At 35.7% G+C, this 11,918-nt stretch overlaps 2 protein-coding genes across 2 annotated transcripts; both read right to left on the bottom strand.

The window, feature by feature from the left end:
* Nucleotides 1-455: 455 nt before the first annotated feature.
* slc2a2 (solute carrier family 2 member 2) lies at nt 456-8,580 on the bottom strand. Its single transcript, XM_016531080.1, has 10 exons — nt 8,473-8,580; nt 8,108-8,307; nt 7,799-7,923; nt 6,802-6,917; nt 4,876-5,038; nt 3,406-3,593; nt 3,172-3,276; nt 1,897-1,998; nt 1,556-1,759; nt 456-1,465 (listed from the first exon to the last, which is right to left on the bottom strand). The coding sequence occupies exons 1-10, from the start codon at nt 8,509-8,511 to the stop codon at nt 1,262-1,264; spliced, it is 1,446 nt and encodes a 481-aa protein (XP_016386566.1). The 5' UTR covers nt 8,512-8,580; the 3' UTR covers nt 456-1,261.
* LOC107722492 (solute carrier family 2, facilitated glucose transporter member 2-like) lies at nt 8,562-11,303 on the bottom strand. The gene is made up of 4 exons (XM_016530858.1): nt 11,189-11,303; nt 9,216-9,311; nt 8,851-9,050; nt 8,562-8,667 (listed from the first exon to the last, which is right to left on the bottom strand). The coding sequence occupies exons 1-4, from the start codon at nt 11,195-11,197 to the stop codon at nt 8,562-8,564; spliced, it is 411 nt and encodes a 136-aa protein (XP_016386344.1). The 5' UTR covers nt 11,198-11,303.
* Nucleotides 11,304-11,918: the final 615 nt, after the last annotated feature.

The following is an 11,918-nucleotide window of genomic DNA, read 5'->3' on the forward strand; positions in this document are numbered from 1 at the left end:
ATATGACTGTAAAAGGTTTGTTATTCATTCTCTATATTAAGATGAAACTGCCCCAGAGTCAATTCAACAAAGTAAAAGTGAAGGTCTTGGAACCGAGCCACAGACAGAAAATGTTCAGATTGAGAAAGAAAGGCAACACAATGAAACAGAGAGGGAAGAGACAGATTTTTTTGGTTTGGGTCACTGCCCCTCAAAATGTCTGTGCACGGCCCTGTTTATCAACAATGATATACGTTTCTTGAGAACCCAATCACCATAGAATGATTCATTTCTGAAGCATCATGTGACTATGAAAAGTTATTTTAAATAATAATATTGAACAATAGTAATATTTTTTTTTACAAATAAATGTAGCCTTAGTAAGCACAAGAGACTTCTTTCAAAAACATTAAACAATCCTACCATCTACCAACTCCAAAATAGTGAATGGTAAATGTACAGTAAGTAATGTACACAGCATCTTTGCAATAACTTTCCAGGTACATTGACACTCATCAAACTGCCATGAAGTATAACTTTAATGTAAGAATGACAAAAACAACACGCAACAAAAAGAGTTTCAGCACCATGGTGTTTTCAAAGGCCTTCCTATGTACTGTATCAACCATCAACCTACTACTGTAGCTGCAATAAAGTAGGCCCTAACTGTTATTTCCTAACAGTCCTATATCCAGCAAAGCCAATCATTGCTATGGAAGTTTGTTATTGGAATGAATTACTTAAAATATGGACAATTTTATAATGGCAAAAATACACAAATGTAATACCACCAATGTAAGTCTTGAACAAAATGTAAGAATATTATTATTTATGCACTAACAAACTGTAGGTGATGTTTTTTCATAGGTTAATCTTCTTTCAGGTGATTGTTTGAGTTGTATGACAAAACATTAAACTAAAAGGACAAAACACTAATAAAATACACTTAAAATATTTTATAATGCCTTTAAAATATCTTTTACAGATATAACATTGGGAATATAAAAATAATATACAACCATGTAAGTCTCAACATCGGTTGCAACAAAGCCAGTGCATGTCTATATTGTGCACCATCTTTCCCGATTATGCTGTTGTGTTTAGTTAATCTCTTTACCTGCTCCAAGACCAATTATTTCCTGTCAAATGATGAGCTAAGCCATTGAGCTCTCGATGTGAAGCTCTGTGGAATATACAGCAGATCAGTTCTGTCATAACAGGTGAGTTCTGTGACAGCAGTAACATCGTTCATTCCACAGCTTCCAGAAGATAACAGCCCCTTTCAGGCCTCTGTAGAGCTCTTGAGCTGCACCATCTCAGCTTCTTCTTGAGGTTTGGAAGAGGGAGCTCCACGTTTGCGATGGAAAACAGCTGCTATCTCCTCAAAAGTCTTCCCTTTTGTTTCAGGTACACGCAAGTAGATAAAAACAGTGAAACCGAATAGGAGTACTGCAAAAACGATGAAGACATAGCTCCCACAAAGACCCTAAGGACCAAAGAAGAGTCTTAAGACCTTATGTAGTGATGGCATGTAAAGATACTGCACAATATTAAAGGTTCAGGGAACTCAATTTACCTCTAAATAAGGGAAAAACATGCCAATGATGAAATTACATGTCCAGTTGCAACACCCAGCTAATGCGATGGCTGCTGGCCGCGGCCCCTGACTGAAGATCTCCGCCACAATGAACCATGGGATTGGTCCAGGCCCGATCTCAAAGAACGACACGAACAGGAATATGGCTGCCAAGCTGAGGTAGCTCATCCACAAGTAAACATCCTGAGAAACAGAATAAAAGGTGAGACATTAAACAACCACAGACCACAGACCTACTCGAGATTTCTTCATTACTGTTAATTTTTTGTTGTCTCATATATATATATATATATATATATATAAAGAAATGCAGATCATACCTGAAAAGCCAGGCCCACTGTCATGGCCACAGCACAGCAGCACATTCCTCCCAATCCAACAATAGTGAGAGTCCGTCTGCCCGCTCTGTCCACCAAGATCACCTGTAAAAAACACATGAATGAACAGGACTGTTCAAGAATTATCTACAGTTGCCAATATGCTGAAAGATGTTTTGAAGGTGGAACGGAATGAATTTTTAAAATACACTGACATCTAGTGGCCTTGAACTGCTAAACATACTATTTAAATTGGGACACAGTTTTACCATTGAAATCACTTGGGAAAAATGTCCCAATTAACCTGAATTCACTGTAAATATAGAAATATTTAGTTGAACAATTTTATTATTATTAATGCTTTTTTCTAACAGTTTGGTGGACATTTGTATATTCATCCATATATGTATTGTATTCCATTTTGTATTGAAAATTATTAATTAATTTTATTATTATTATTATTATATTGTGTATTTTATTTTATTAATTTTTTAGCATTGTCATGTCACCACCAGACTTTTGGGTTGCCCCATCACAAAAATCCCAATTCAAATAAAATGAACAGTATCTGGCTGCTTAAGTGATCACAATACCTTTGTGTGGTGGCTTTTAATGTATTTTTATTAAGCTGTTTTTACCTGTCTGCAGTCTTCATCTCACGTGAGTTCACATTTAAACCATATTTTTCAAAATTAGAAAATGACTTTGCTCTTAGGCTAGTCTAAAGTATTGCGCTTTCATGCACCAGATTCATCAAAACTTGTTCTGAATGGATTATTTGATTTAGAGTAGCTCTTGACTCATTACTCAAAACTGTTTTCAATTGCAGGCTGCCCTTGAACTAGCAGACATAAACACTGCAAAGTCCCTGATAACATATGGCTGCTCTCCAGCTCTGTGAGGCTTCAGCCACCTCTCCAGATCTATGTAGCAGTAATTATAACTTAATTTGTTCGCAAGATTCAAGGTGAGATGTCTCACTGGGTCATATATGTTAAATATGGGCATGATTGATAATGTCAGCACAAGTTTGTATAAATCTAACCTAAATAAGTGACACATTTTGATCATAGTGCTAATGAAAGCTGCTCTGCCTTAGCTGCAATCTGTTGTCTAAAGAAACATGCTCTCAAATGAGTTGGAATATCTACAATATCAGTCTCGAAATATTGTCAAAAAGCATTAAGGGAAAGTAAAACCCTGAACTCTGCTGTTTCTAAGAGACGAGAGCCTGTTCCTCAGCAGCCAGTGTTTGCCTTTAAATTAGTGTCTGTTTACCGACACAAGGGTGAAAATGATGTTTATAACTCCCACTCCAATAGTGGCATACACAGGCTGACCGACCCCCGCAGACTGGAAGATCGAAGTAGAGTAATAAAAGATCTAGAAAAAAACAACAAAGAGAAGATCAAATATATTATGATGTTGTCTAATAGTAATGGGGTCCATAAAATGTCAATCGAAATGGTTTTTTTTCAATATAATGGGAGCATAAAGGCAGATTGAGCGTACAGCGTTGATCCCAGAGAACTGCTGGGATAAATGCATCATCAGGGCCACAAAGAGCTGCTGGCGGTACACAGAGGAACGGAGCAGCCGCAGGATGGACATTTGCGCCTCCTTCATGGCCTCCTCTTTCTCTGCCTGCATCTCTGCTATGTCCTTTGAGGTGTCGTAATCTCCCTTTAGCCTTTTCAGACCTACCAGAAAGAAGAACTGGGAATCATCATTTTGTTGAGGAAATTCAGAATGTTCATCAACTAAACAAAGTTGTCAAAATTGCTCTAGTCTAGGAGACTACAGTGATTTTTAGAACATTCTGAATTTCAGCCACAATTATAACAGTGATGACAAAGAGGAACCATATTCTTATAATCACTTTTAGAAAAAAAAAATTTCCTTTGGGTGAATGATAAAAACATTGACAGCCAATCAAAATACATTCAACTTTAAAGTCCGTTGGTGTGGACGCTAATATCGTTATAGTTTTTGTTCTTGGCTAATTCATACAACCTCACTCATACGAATCTGTCTGGTTTGTGAAAAATTTTACGTATTTTACAAGGTGGCAAATTTGTAGGAATTCATACGAATAAGCCAACCTCTCAGTGAAATCGGACAAAATCGTACAAGTGAGGTGGTACGAATACGCACCTTGTAAAATACATACAAATTCGTCATGAGAGAAAAAAAAAAGAGAATAAGGTCCTAATGTTTTTTTAAAAAAAAAATTATTATGTCATAATGTTACAGAAATAAAGTTCTTTTACAAGAATAAAGTTGTAATGTTACAAAAAATAAATGTATAATGTTACCAAAATAATGTCAATGTTGCAAGAATAAAATTGCGAAGTTACAAAAATATGGTTAATGTTAAAAAAAATTACAAAAAATTAAGTCACATTGTTTTGAAAATTAAGTCAATGTTATGAGAATAAAGTCATACTGTTACAAGAACAAAGGCATAAAGTTTGGAGAATAAAGTTGTAATGTTTCAAGTATAATATCTTCAGTTTAAGAGATTAAAAACATAATATAGCCTTATAGGATTTTGAGGGTAAAATAAATATTAATTAGCTTCATCAATGCAGAAAATGTATGTGGAGTATTTAGATTGGCTAGCATGTGTTAGTATTTACTAACAAAGAAATTATTTTGGCAAATCATCTCAGAGTTATCATTAGAATCAAGCAGTGAACCTGAAGGAAATTGAATTTATTAAGGAAAAAGAACCAGACGGACATTCAGGAAATTGCTTGTTTTGTGCAATCTGTAATGGCAGCCAGCTCCATTTCACTTTGATGCTACTTTCCTTATTATCATACTGACTTGAATCCCACAAAACGTTGTTCTTGTAGTTTTGACTTTATTCTTAAAATATTAGTACTTTAGTGTCATAATGTTGTGATTTATTCTCATAAACGGCCTATTATCAATGCATGTTGTCCAAGAGTAGTGAGTGAGAAGGCTTTGGACACATACTCTTGCATGCTTCTTCCACTTTGCCTTGTTTGATGTAGAGGAATCGAGGACTTTCTGGACACACAAGCAGCAGCAGACTCTGCAGGATGGCAGGAGCTCCAGAAAGACCCAGCAACACGTGCCACATGTCATCATTTCCCAGCAGGAAATCCAGACCGATGACCTGCAGATAACAAGGACACCTGCACACATCTTACAGATTCTAATAAGAACTGAAAAAGAGTTACTAAAAAAGAATCAAACAATTTGAAAGAACAATAAAGGCTTAATTTTTTTGAAACTGATAAAGAGAGTAGGGGCTTAGACCTCATTAGCATCTTACTTAAAATACATCACTATTTTTTTTATCACAGTTGTTTCAGCTGATTGTAAAACTGATTTTCCATGGACGACCATGTATGGTCATGTTCTTTTATTAAATAAAATTAAATATTCAGTTAAAGGGATAGTTCACCCAAAAATGAAAATTCTGTCATTAATTAGGCTACTCATCCTCATGTCGTTTCAAACCCGTAAGCAGGCCCGTAACCAGCTATGAGGCCACCGAGGTCCAGACCTCGGTAAATTTTTCATGTTCAAAAATTTAATTTGTTCTTTGAATGACTGATTTGCTGTTAAACTCCTCATAGTTTGCAAGAATGTTTAGCGTCCCTGTTATGAAAATGATCGCTACGAGACGCTGGCGGGTCCGTGTTGCTAGATCCAGCTATTATAAGCGTTTTTGGACTTGTATTTTCCACTTAATTTAACACTTTAGAAAGTTAATAAAGTAGGAAGCTTCAGTTTAGAATCAGCGATATCTTTATCTCATCTTATTTGCAAAAGATTGGAAATTATTTCGGTTTATATTTATTTATTTTTAGTATTTTGTTTGTTTTAGTATCAATATCTGGCAACACTGCATCGCCGGCACTTAAACTGAACGCAATCAAAAAAGCCCATGGACGGGTTTTTGCTGACAGGATACGACATTCGGTAAGGGAAACGCGAACATTATCATGATATTATCCGTCATAAACGTTAGCTGTCAAAAACAGTAGCATTTAACACTAGTACACACAGATCTGTAGAACAAGTAGGTTACAGAATGAAATGAAATACGCAAAAACTAGCCATGAAGAAGAGTATGCCACGTCATTCAGTATAGTTAAATTTTCACAAATTATGCTATAAACTTTCATAAGAGCCCTAGACAAAGTTATTGTAGTTATGTACTGTTTCAATAAACAACTGATAAAATTATCCACCCTTAAATATAGTAAAGTATTAAGAAATTTTGATGCAATAAATAGGGTATGATTTAAAAATAATCATCCCTCCAAAACAGAGAAAACATCTTTCACAAACATCTACATGTCTGTCTCCTTTAAAGTGTTCATAGTGTATATAATGAGTTGTTGGCCTATTTGTAGGGATTATTATAACACAATTCTTTAACACCAACCAACTGACATCAGGTATTCAACAGTACTTTTACAAAGCTACGAGAATAATTTTTGTGCGCAAAAGAAAAAAAATAATGACTTTATTCAACAATTTGTCTCCTCCATGTCAGGTGCCATTTTGGAGAGTATCAGCTGGACGTAAACAGCGTATGCTGTTCTGTGTCAGCTGCGTCAAGCCGGATCTGTTTCCTACGTTGTTGTGATTTGATCTTTTACAGATCTCCTTGCTACGTTTCTGGACCGGGGAACATTTCAGTTGTATTGCTGTCTATGGGAGGGTCAGACAGCTCTCAGATTCCGTCAAAAATATCTTAATTTGTGTTCCGAAGATGAACGGAGGTCTTACGGGTTTGAAACGACATGAGGGTGAGTAATTAATGACAGAATTTTCATTTTTGGGTGAACTAACCCTTTAATATTCAGCTCCCACTAACTTTTTACCCTTATTGTGGATTAGATGTATTATAAAAGTGGCACTCACTTGACTAATAAGGATGCCAATTACAATAGCCAGCTGGTGAAGTGCTCCCATAGCACCTCTGTACTTCACTGGAGAAATCTCTCCAATGTACAGCGGCACCAGGCCAGACGACAGACCTACAACACGTGTGATATATGAACCAGTGCGCAGACAAAACATACATAACAGTGCAATGTAATAAAACTAATTTAAGTAAATTACTTGCATACAGTATATGTGATATATATGTTATATGTATTCATTACGTCTGCAGTGGACAAAAAGTGATTGTCTTTATGAGTGAACCATGAATCATTCACTCAACCGATTTGTTTCAAATAATGATTCCTTTAGGAATGAAGCAAATGGCTGCCTTTATGAGTGAGTCATTGAATAATTCGCTCAACTGATTCGATCAGGAAACACTGCTTCTGAATGCTGCTCCGAGACGCAGCGGCTTCTACTTTCGTTGTAGTCATGAGTCATGATCTTTGAACCTTGTTTGGCACAATGAACTACTATTATTTGAGTCAATGTCAATTTTGTTCAGTTTGAGCTTAAATTAGTTGAATTAAAATGTTATATATTTTCAAAATCCCTGAACATGTCCACATACGCAATCATTGATCACATTGTGAATTGGGAAAACATGCAAAGACAAACGATGAGAAACAGAAATTGTGAGTTCCTAATGTGTCTTCAGGTTCAAATCTTTCATTCCTTTGGTTACTTGAGAGACACAAATTAATGAATTGTTCATGAACATTACTATTCCATTTGTGGAGCAAAAAAATAACTGGCAATGTTGTATCTAAAATGTGAGTTATTTATTAATTATTTATCACTTTCTGAGGTGCTGCTTTTTAATTTTTACATTGCTAGAGTAAGGTTATTATTATTATTATGAAGAAAAAAACACTATTTTGCACTCTTGTTTTTTTTTTTTTTTTTTTAATAAAAGCCTTGCCTTGCTTTTCTCTCAAGATTCCATGAAAATAGAGGTACGGTTCTGTCTTACCACAGTACAGTCCCATGATAGCACGTCCTGCTATCACCATGAGGTAAGGTGTGCCCAACTTAGACAGACCCATTAACAGCCCAGCTGTTATAGCCAGGACATTTATATACAGCATACCTTTGATCCTGTAAATCAATTTTATACAGACAGGACCAAAAATATGAGTCACATTCCACTGAATCTGACCATATAAAACTTTATTCTTTCAAGATAAAGGAAGCTAAAACTATTTCTTGCAATTAACATCCTTATGCGGTTTCCTTTTTATCTCATCACAGATAATAATTTACAAGTTCACAAATACTCCACCTTCCACGGAAGTCGCTAACAAAGCTCACTAGAAAAGAGGACACCATGCCTCCGATGGCGAAGATGGCCACAGACAAGGACCAGTACATGACCACAGAAGCATCAGTCGGTTCTTCATGTTCTGTGGCGTTTCCTCCTTCTCTGCGAGCTAGTTCTTCATTATAGACCCCCAGAGATCTTGCATAGTGCCTCTCAATGACCTACAACACAAATGGCATAATGCCATGACAAATTCCTTCCCAATAATGATAATGAACAATAGTCCTTTCTCTTGAAGATATAATCTCAAAGAGATAACTCCATATCACGCTGGCTCTGAATGCAGCTAGGAGAGTGAAGGCTGTAATGATGGTGTGATGACTGACCTTCTGTGGGGCGTTGATGACGCCCAGGCTGTATCCCATCTGCAGAGAGCCAAGCGCAGCTGTGAACACTGCCAGAGCGAGTGTGCCTGTTAACTGCTGTGAGACAGGAAAACACAACAGGTCCTAATTTTGACCTTCCTCAAATTAAGGCCTAAAAAGGTCTTCAGGACATTTATATACAGCATACCTTTGATCCTGTAAATCAATTTTATACAGACAGGACCAAAAATATGAGTCACATTCCACTGAATCTGACCATATAAAACTTATTCTTTCAAGATAAAGGAAGCTAAAACTATTTCTTGCAATTAACATCCTTATGCGGTTTCCTTTTTATCTCATCACAGATAATAATTCACAAGTTCACAAATACTCCACCTTCCACGGAAGTCGCTAACAAAGCTCACTAGAAAGGAGGACACCATGCCTCCGATGGCGAAGATGGCCACAGACAAGGACCAGTACATGACCACAGAAGCATCAGTCGGTTCTTCATGTTCTGTGGCGTTTCCTCCTTCTCTGCGAGCTAGTTCTTCATTATAGACCCCCAGAGATCTTGCATAGTGCCTCTCAATGACCTACAACACAAATGGCATAATGCCATGACAAATTCCTTCCCAATAATGATAATGAACAATAGTCCTTTCTCTTGAAGATATAATCTCAAAGAGATAACTCCATATCACGCTGGCTCTGAATGCAGCTAGGAGAGTGAAGGCTGTAATGATGGTGTGATGACTGACCTTCTGTGGGGCGTTGATGACGCCCAGGCTGTATCCCATCTGCAGAGAGCCAAGCGCAGCTGTGAACACTGCCAGAGCGAGTGTGCCTGTTAACTGCTGTGAGACAGGAAAACACGACGGCTCTTAAAAAGGTCTTCATTTTGACCTTCCACAAAAAAAAAGGTCTTAAATCTGTGCATAAAGTCGTAAAATCATGTCATTAAATGTTTCAAGCTCTCTTTTGGTTTCCAATATAAGTATCTAAAACATCCTTAAATCAAGATAAATTTAAATGCAAACTGAATGTATGAAGTCTTGTTTTTGTTTTTGAAATTGAACAAAATTAAGCGAGTTATGCTTAAGAACAAACATCTGTCAATGCAATATAAAAACCTGTTTTCCATTTGAATTAAGTTGATTTTTCTAAACCCCTTCGGCAGATATTTGTTCTTGTTTTAAGCATAGATTCACTTAATTTTGCACTTAAAATGCATCTTGATTTAAGAATATTTGGTAACACTTTAGTATAGGGACCAATTCTCACTATTAACTAGTTGCTTATTGGCTTGCCTATTATTGCATATTGGCTGTTTGTTAGTACTTATAAAGAATAGAAATATTCTGCATCCCTACTCCTACCCAATACCTAAACTTAACAACTACCTTACCATTAATAAGCAGCAAATTAGGAGTTTATTGAGGCAGAAGTCATAGTTAATGGTTTGTTAATAGCAAGAAATTGACCTTAAAATAAAGTGTGGCCAAATATTTACACATTTTGAATGAAAGAAAAAAAAACCTGATACGTTGGAAATTTTTAAACTTTAGTAAGCAGATATTTTCATTTAGAGAACATATTGACATTTTCTTCCATTTAGTTTATTCCTTAAATTTTCTTGACTTGGTACTAAAAACCAATTAAAAAGTCTTAAATTTACCTTAATAAAACCTGCAACATAAAAGTTCATTTACAGTATCAGTAGCATTTCCTCTTGATCAATTCGGAATGTGCCAATAGAAATGAACAATACAAACAAGACAATCTGCAAAACTCACAACACTCAGTTACATGTTTTCCTTTTAATTATATCATTTATAGTTAAGGTCAGAACTTTTTTTATAAAAAGGTCTTGCACTGAAAAAACGTTTGTGAACTCAAAAAATAAAGTATACATTTTAATTCAAATATGCTCTTTAAATGAAACAATATTTTTGTTAAATGAATAACAAAACATGTATTCTCTGTTTGAACAAACATTTGATTCAAGAACAGTGAACATGATTAGATATAGCTGGATTAACTCTCTTTAATTGAAATGATGTAACTACAAAATGAACGTTATAAAATATCTGAAATAGAATTAAATGTATTTTGTGCAGTCCAGTACATGAGCAATACCTCAGTAAACCAAACTAAAGCTCTTGATGGTCGGAAAATCTCCAGTAATACTAATTTAGGAGTGTGCATAACACATATTACGTTACTAGAATTATCTACTATAGTAACAACAATAACAATGCACAATTACATACACATATGCATAGTTTAACTAAGTACTTGCGTAAATATGCGGTTATGTAAACAAACAGAATGGACAGCTCCTTTTAGACACCTTTAACTGTTGCATTTCTTAATGCTATTAAAATAGTTTTTCATACACATAATAAAAGTATCTGCATTCTGGTCATTTTGGTTAATCATGTGTCAATTAAATGGATGTTTATTTTTTCAAATCACTGTAACACTAATAGTAAACTCATAATCACAGCATGAATAACACCTGCATTCACTATTCTGCCTGTCATATCATCTCTGCTAAAAAAAAAAACCCCAAAACATTTAGATTCAACATGCAAAGCTAAGAGACAGTCGTATCAATAAGACTATTTCACACCATTCAGCATTATCAACCTGTTACTTATCATTTAGATGCAAATCAAATGGCATTTTCATTATCCATATGAATTCATAAAGGAGGATTAAATGAATTTACCTTCTCCATTTTGCATGAAGTGTCAGCAAAAGCCGCTCTTGGTCGTTAATAGTGGCTCCAAGGTTCTCGGCTGCTTTCCCAATACTCAGTAAATGATCAATCCTGTCACTGCAGGATCATGATGCACACGTGTGCTGTGCTGGAGACCTTCTGCCCTGATCCACTAATGATGTCCATGTATCACCGCTGTTTATGTGCTGCTTCTTCCCACTGAATACCAGACTATTGTTTCACTTTTTCGTGTGGTCAAAATGATTGACATGACTTTTTATATCATTTTAAGGTATAATAATACATGTTTATGATGCCAAATAAATGTCAGGTGTCAGCATTGCTTTTTTTGATTGCCATAAAGCGGCTGGATAAGACGTTACGTGCTTGAGCAAGAAGAGTTAATGTATTACACCTATCAGAGCAAAGTTCTCAGCGCTCAGAGACACTGGTGCTTTCATGAGCTCTGGAAAAGATTCACTAGAGTGAGGGACACTAACACAAGCCAGAAAAGGTACTTATTTGTTTATTTTTTCTTATCATAAAAAAATAAAAAAAAAATAAGGAGGACGACATACTAGTGCTTCTATCACTGTAAAAGAAATGAAAATCTTGTTTACAGCTTCGATGATCATTAAAAACGTATTAAGACCGAAACATTAAGTAACCATTCTTGAGTGTCAAATAAAGTAGTTAATTAAAAGAGCTCAGTGAGGTTCTTCCCCAGCACTGGCCGAAC

The sequence above is a fragment of the Sinocyclocheilus rhinocerous genome, unplaced genomic scaffold (assembly GCF_001515625.1).
Source record: "Sinocyclocheilus rhinocerous isolate Xijiao unplaced genomic scaffold, SAMN03320098_v1.1 scaffold541, whole genome shotgun sequence".
Classification (NCBI taxonomy): domain Eukaryota; kingdom Metazoa; phylum Chordata; class Actinopteri; order Cypriniformes; family Cyprinidae; genus Sinocyclocheilus; species Sinocyclocheilus rhinocerous.

Bases quoted from the DNA above. Each gene is read 5' to 3' on its own strand.
- slc2a2 (XM_016531080.1), bottom strand. From the start codon at position 8,511: ATGGGATACAGCCTGGGCGTCATCAACGCCCCACAGAAG. The intron at 3,594-4,875 runs GTATGTGTCCAA...TCTTTCTGGTAG, and splicing joins AGTGGAAGAAGCATGCAAGA to GTCTGAAAAGGCTAAAGGGA. The intron at 1,999-3,171 runs GTAAACAGACAC...TGTTTTTTACAG, and splicing joins TCATTTTCACCCTTGTGTCG to GTGATCTTGGTGGACAGAGC.
- LOC107722492 (XM_016530858.1), bottom strand. The intron at 9,051-9,215 runs GTCAGTCATCAC...TTTGTGTTGTAG, and splicing joins TCATCAACGCCCCACAGAAG to GTCATTGAGAGGCACTATGC. The intron at 8,668-8,850 runs GTGGAGTATTTG...ATTGATTTACAG, and splicing joins GTTAGCGACTTCCGTGGAAG to GATCAAAGGTATGCTGTATA.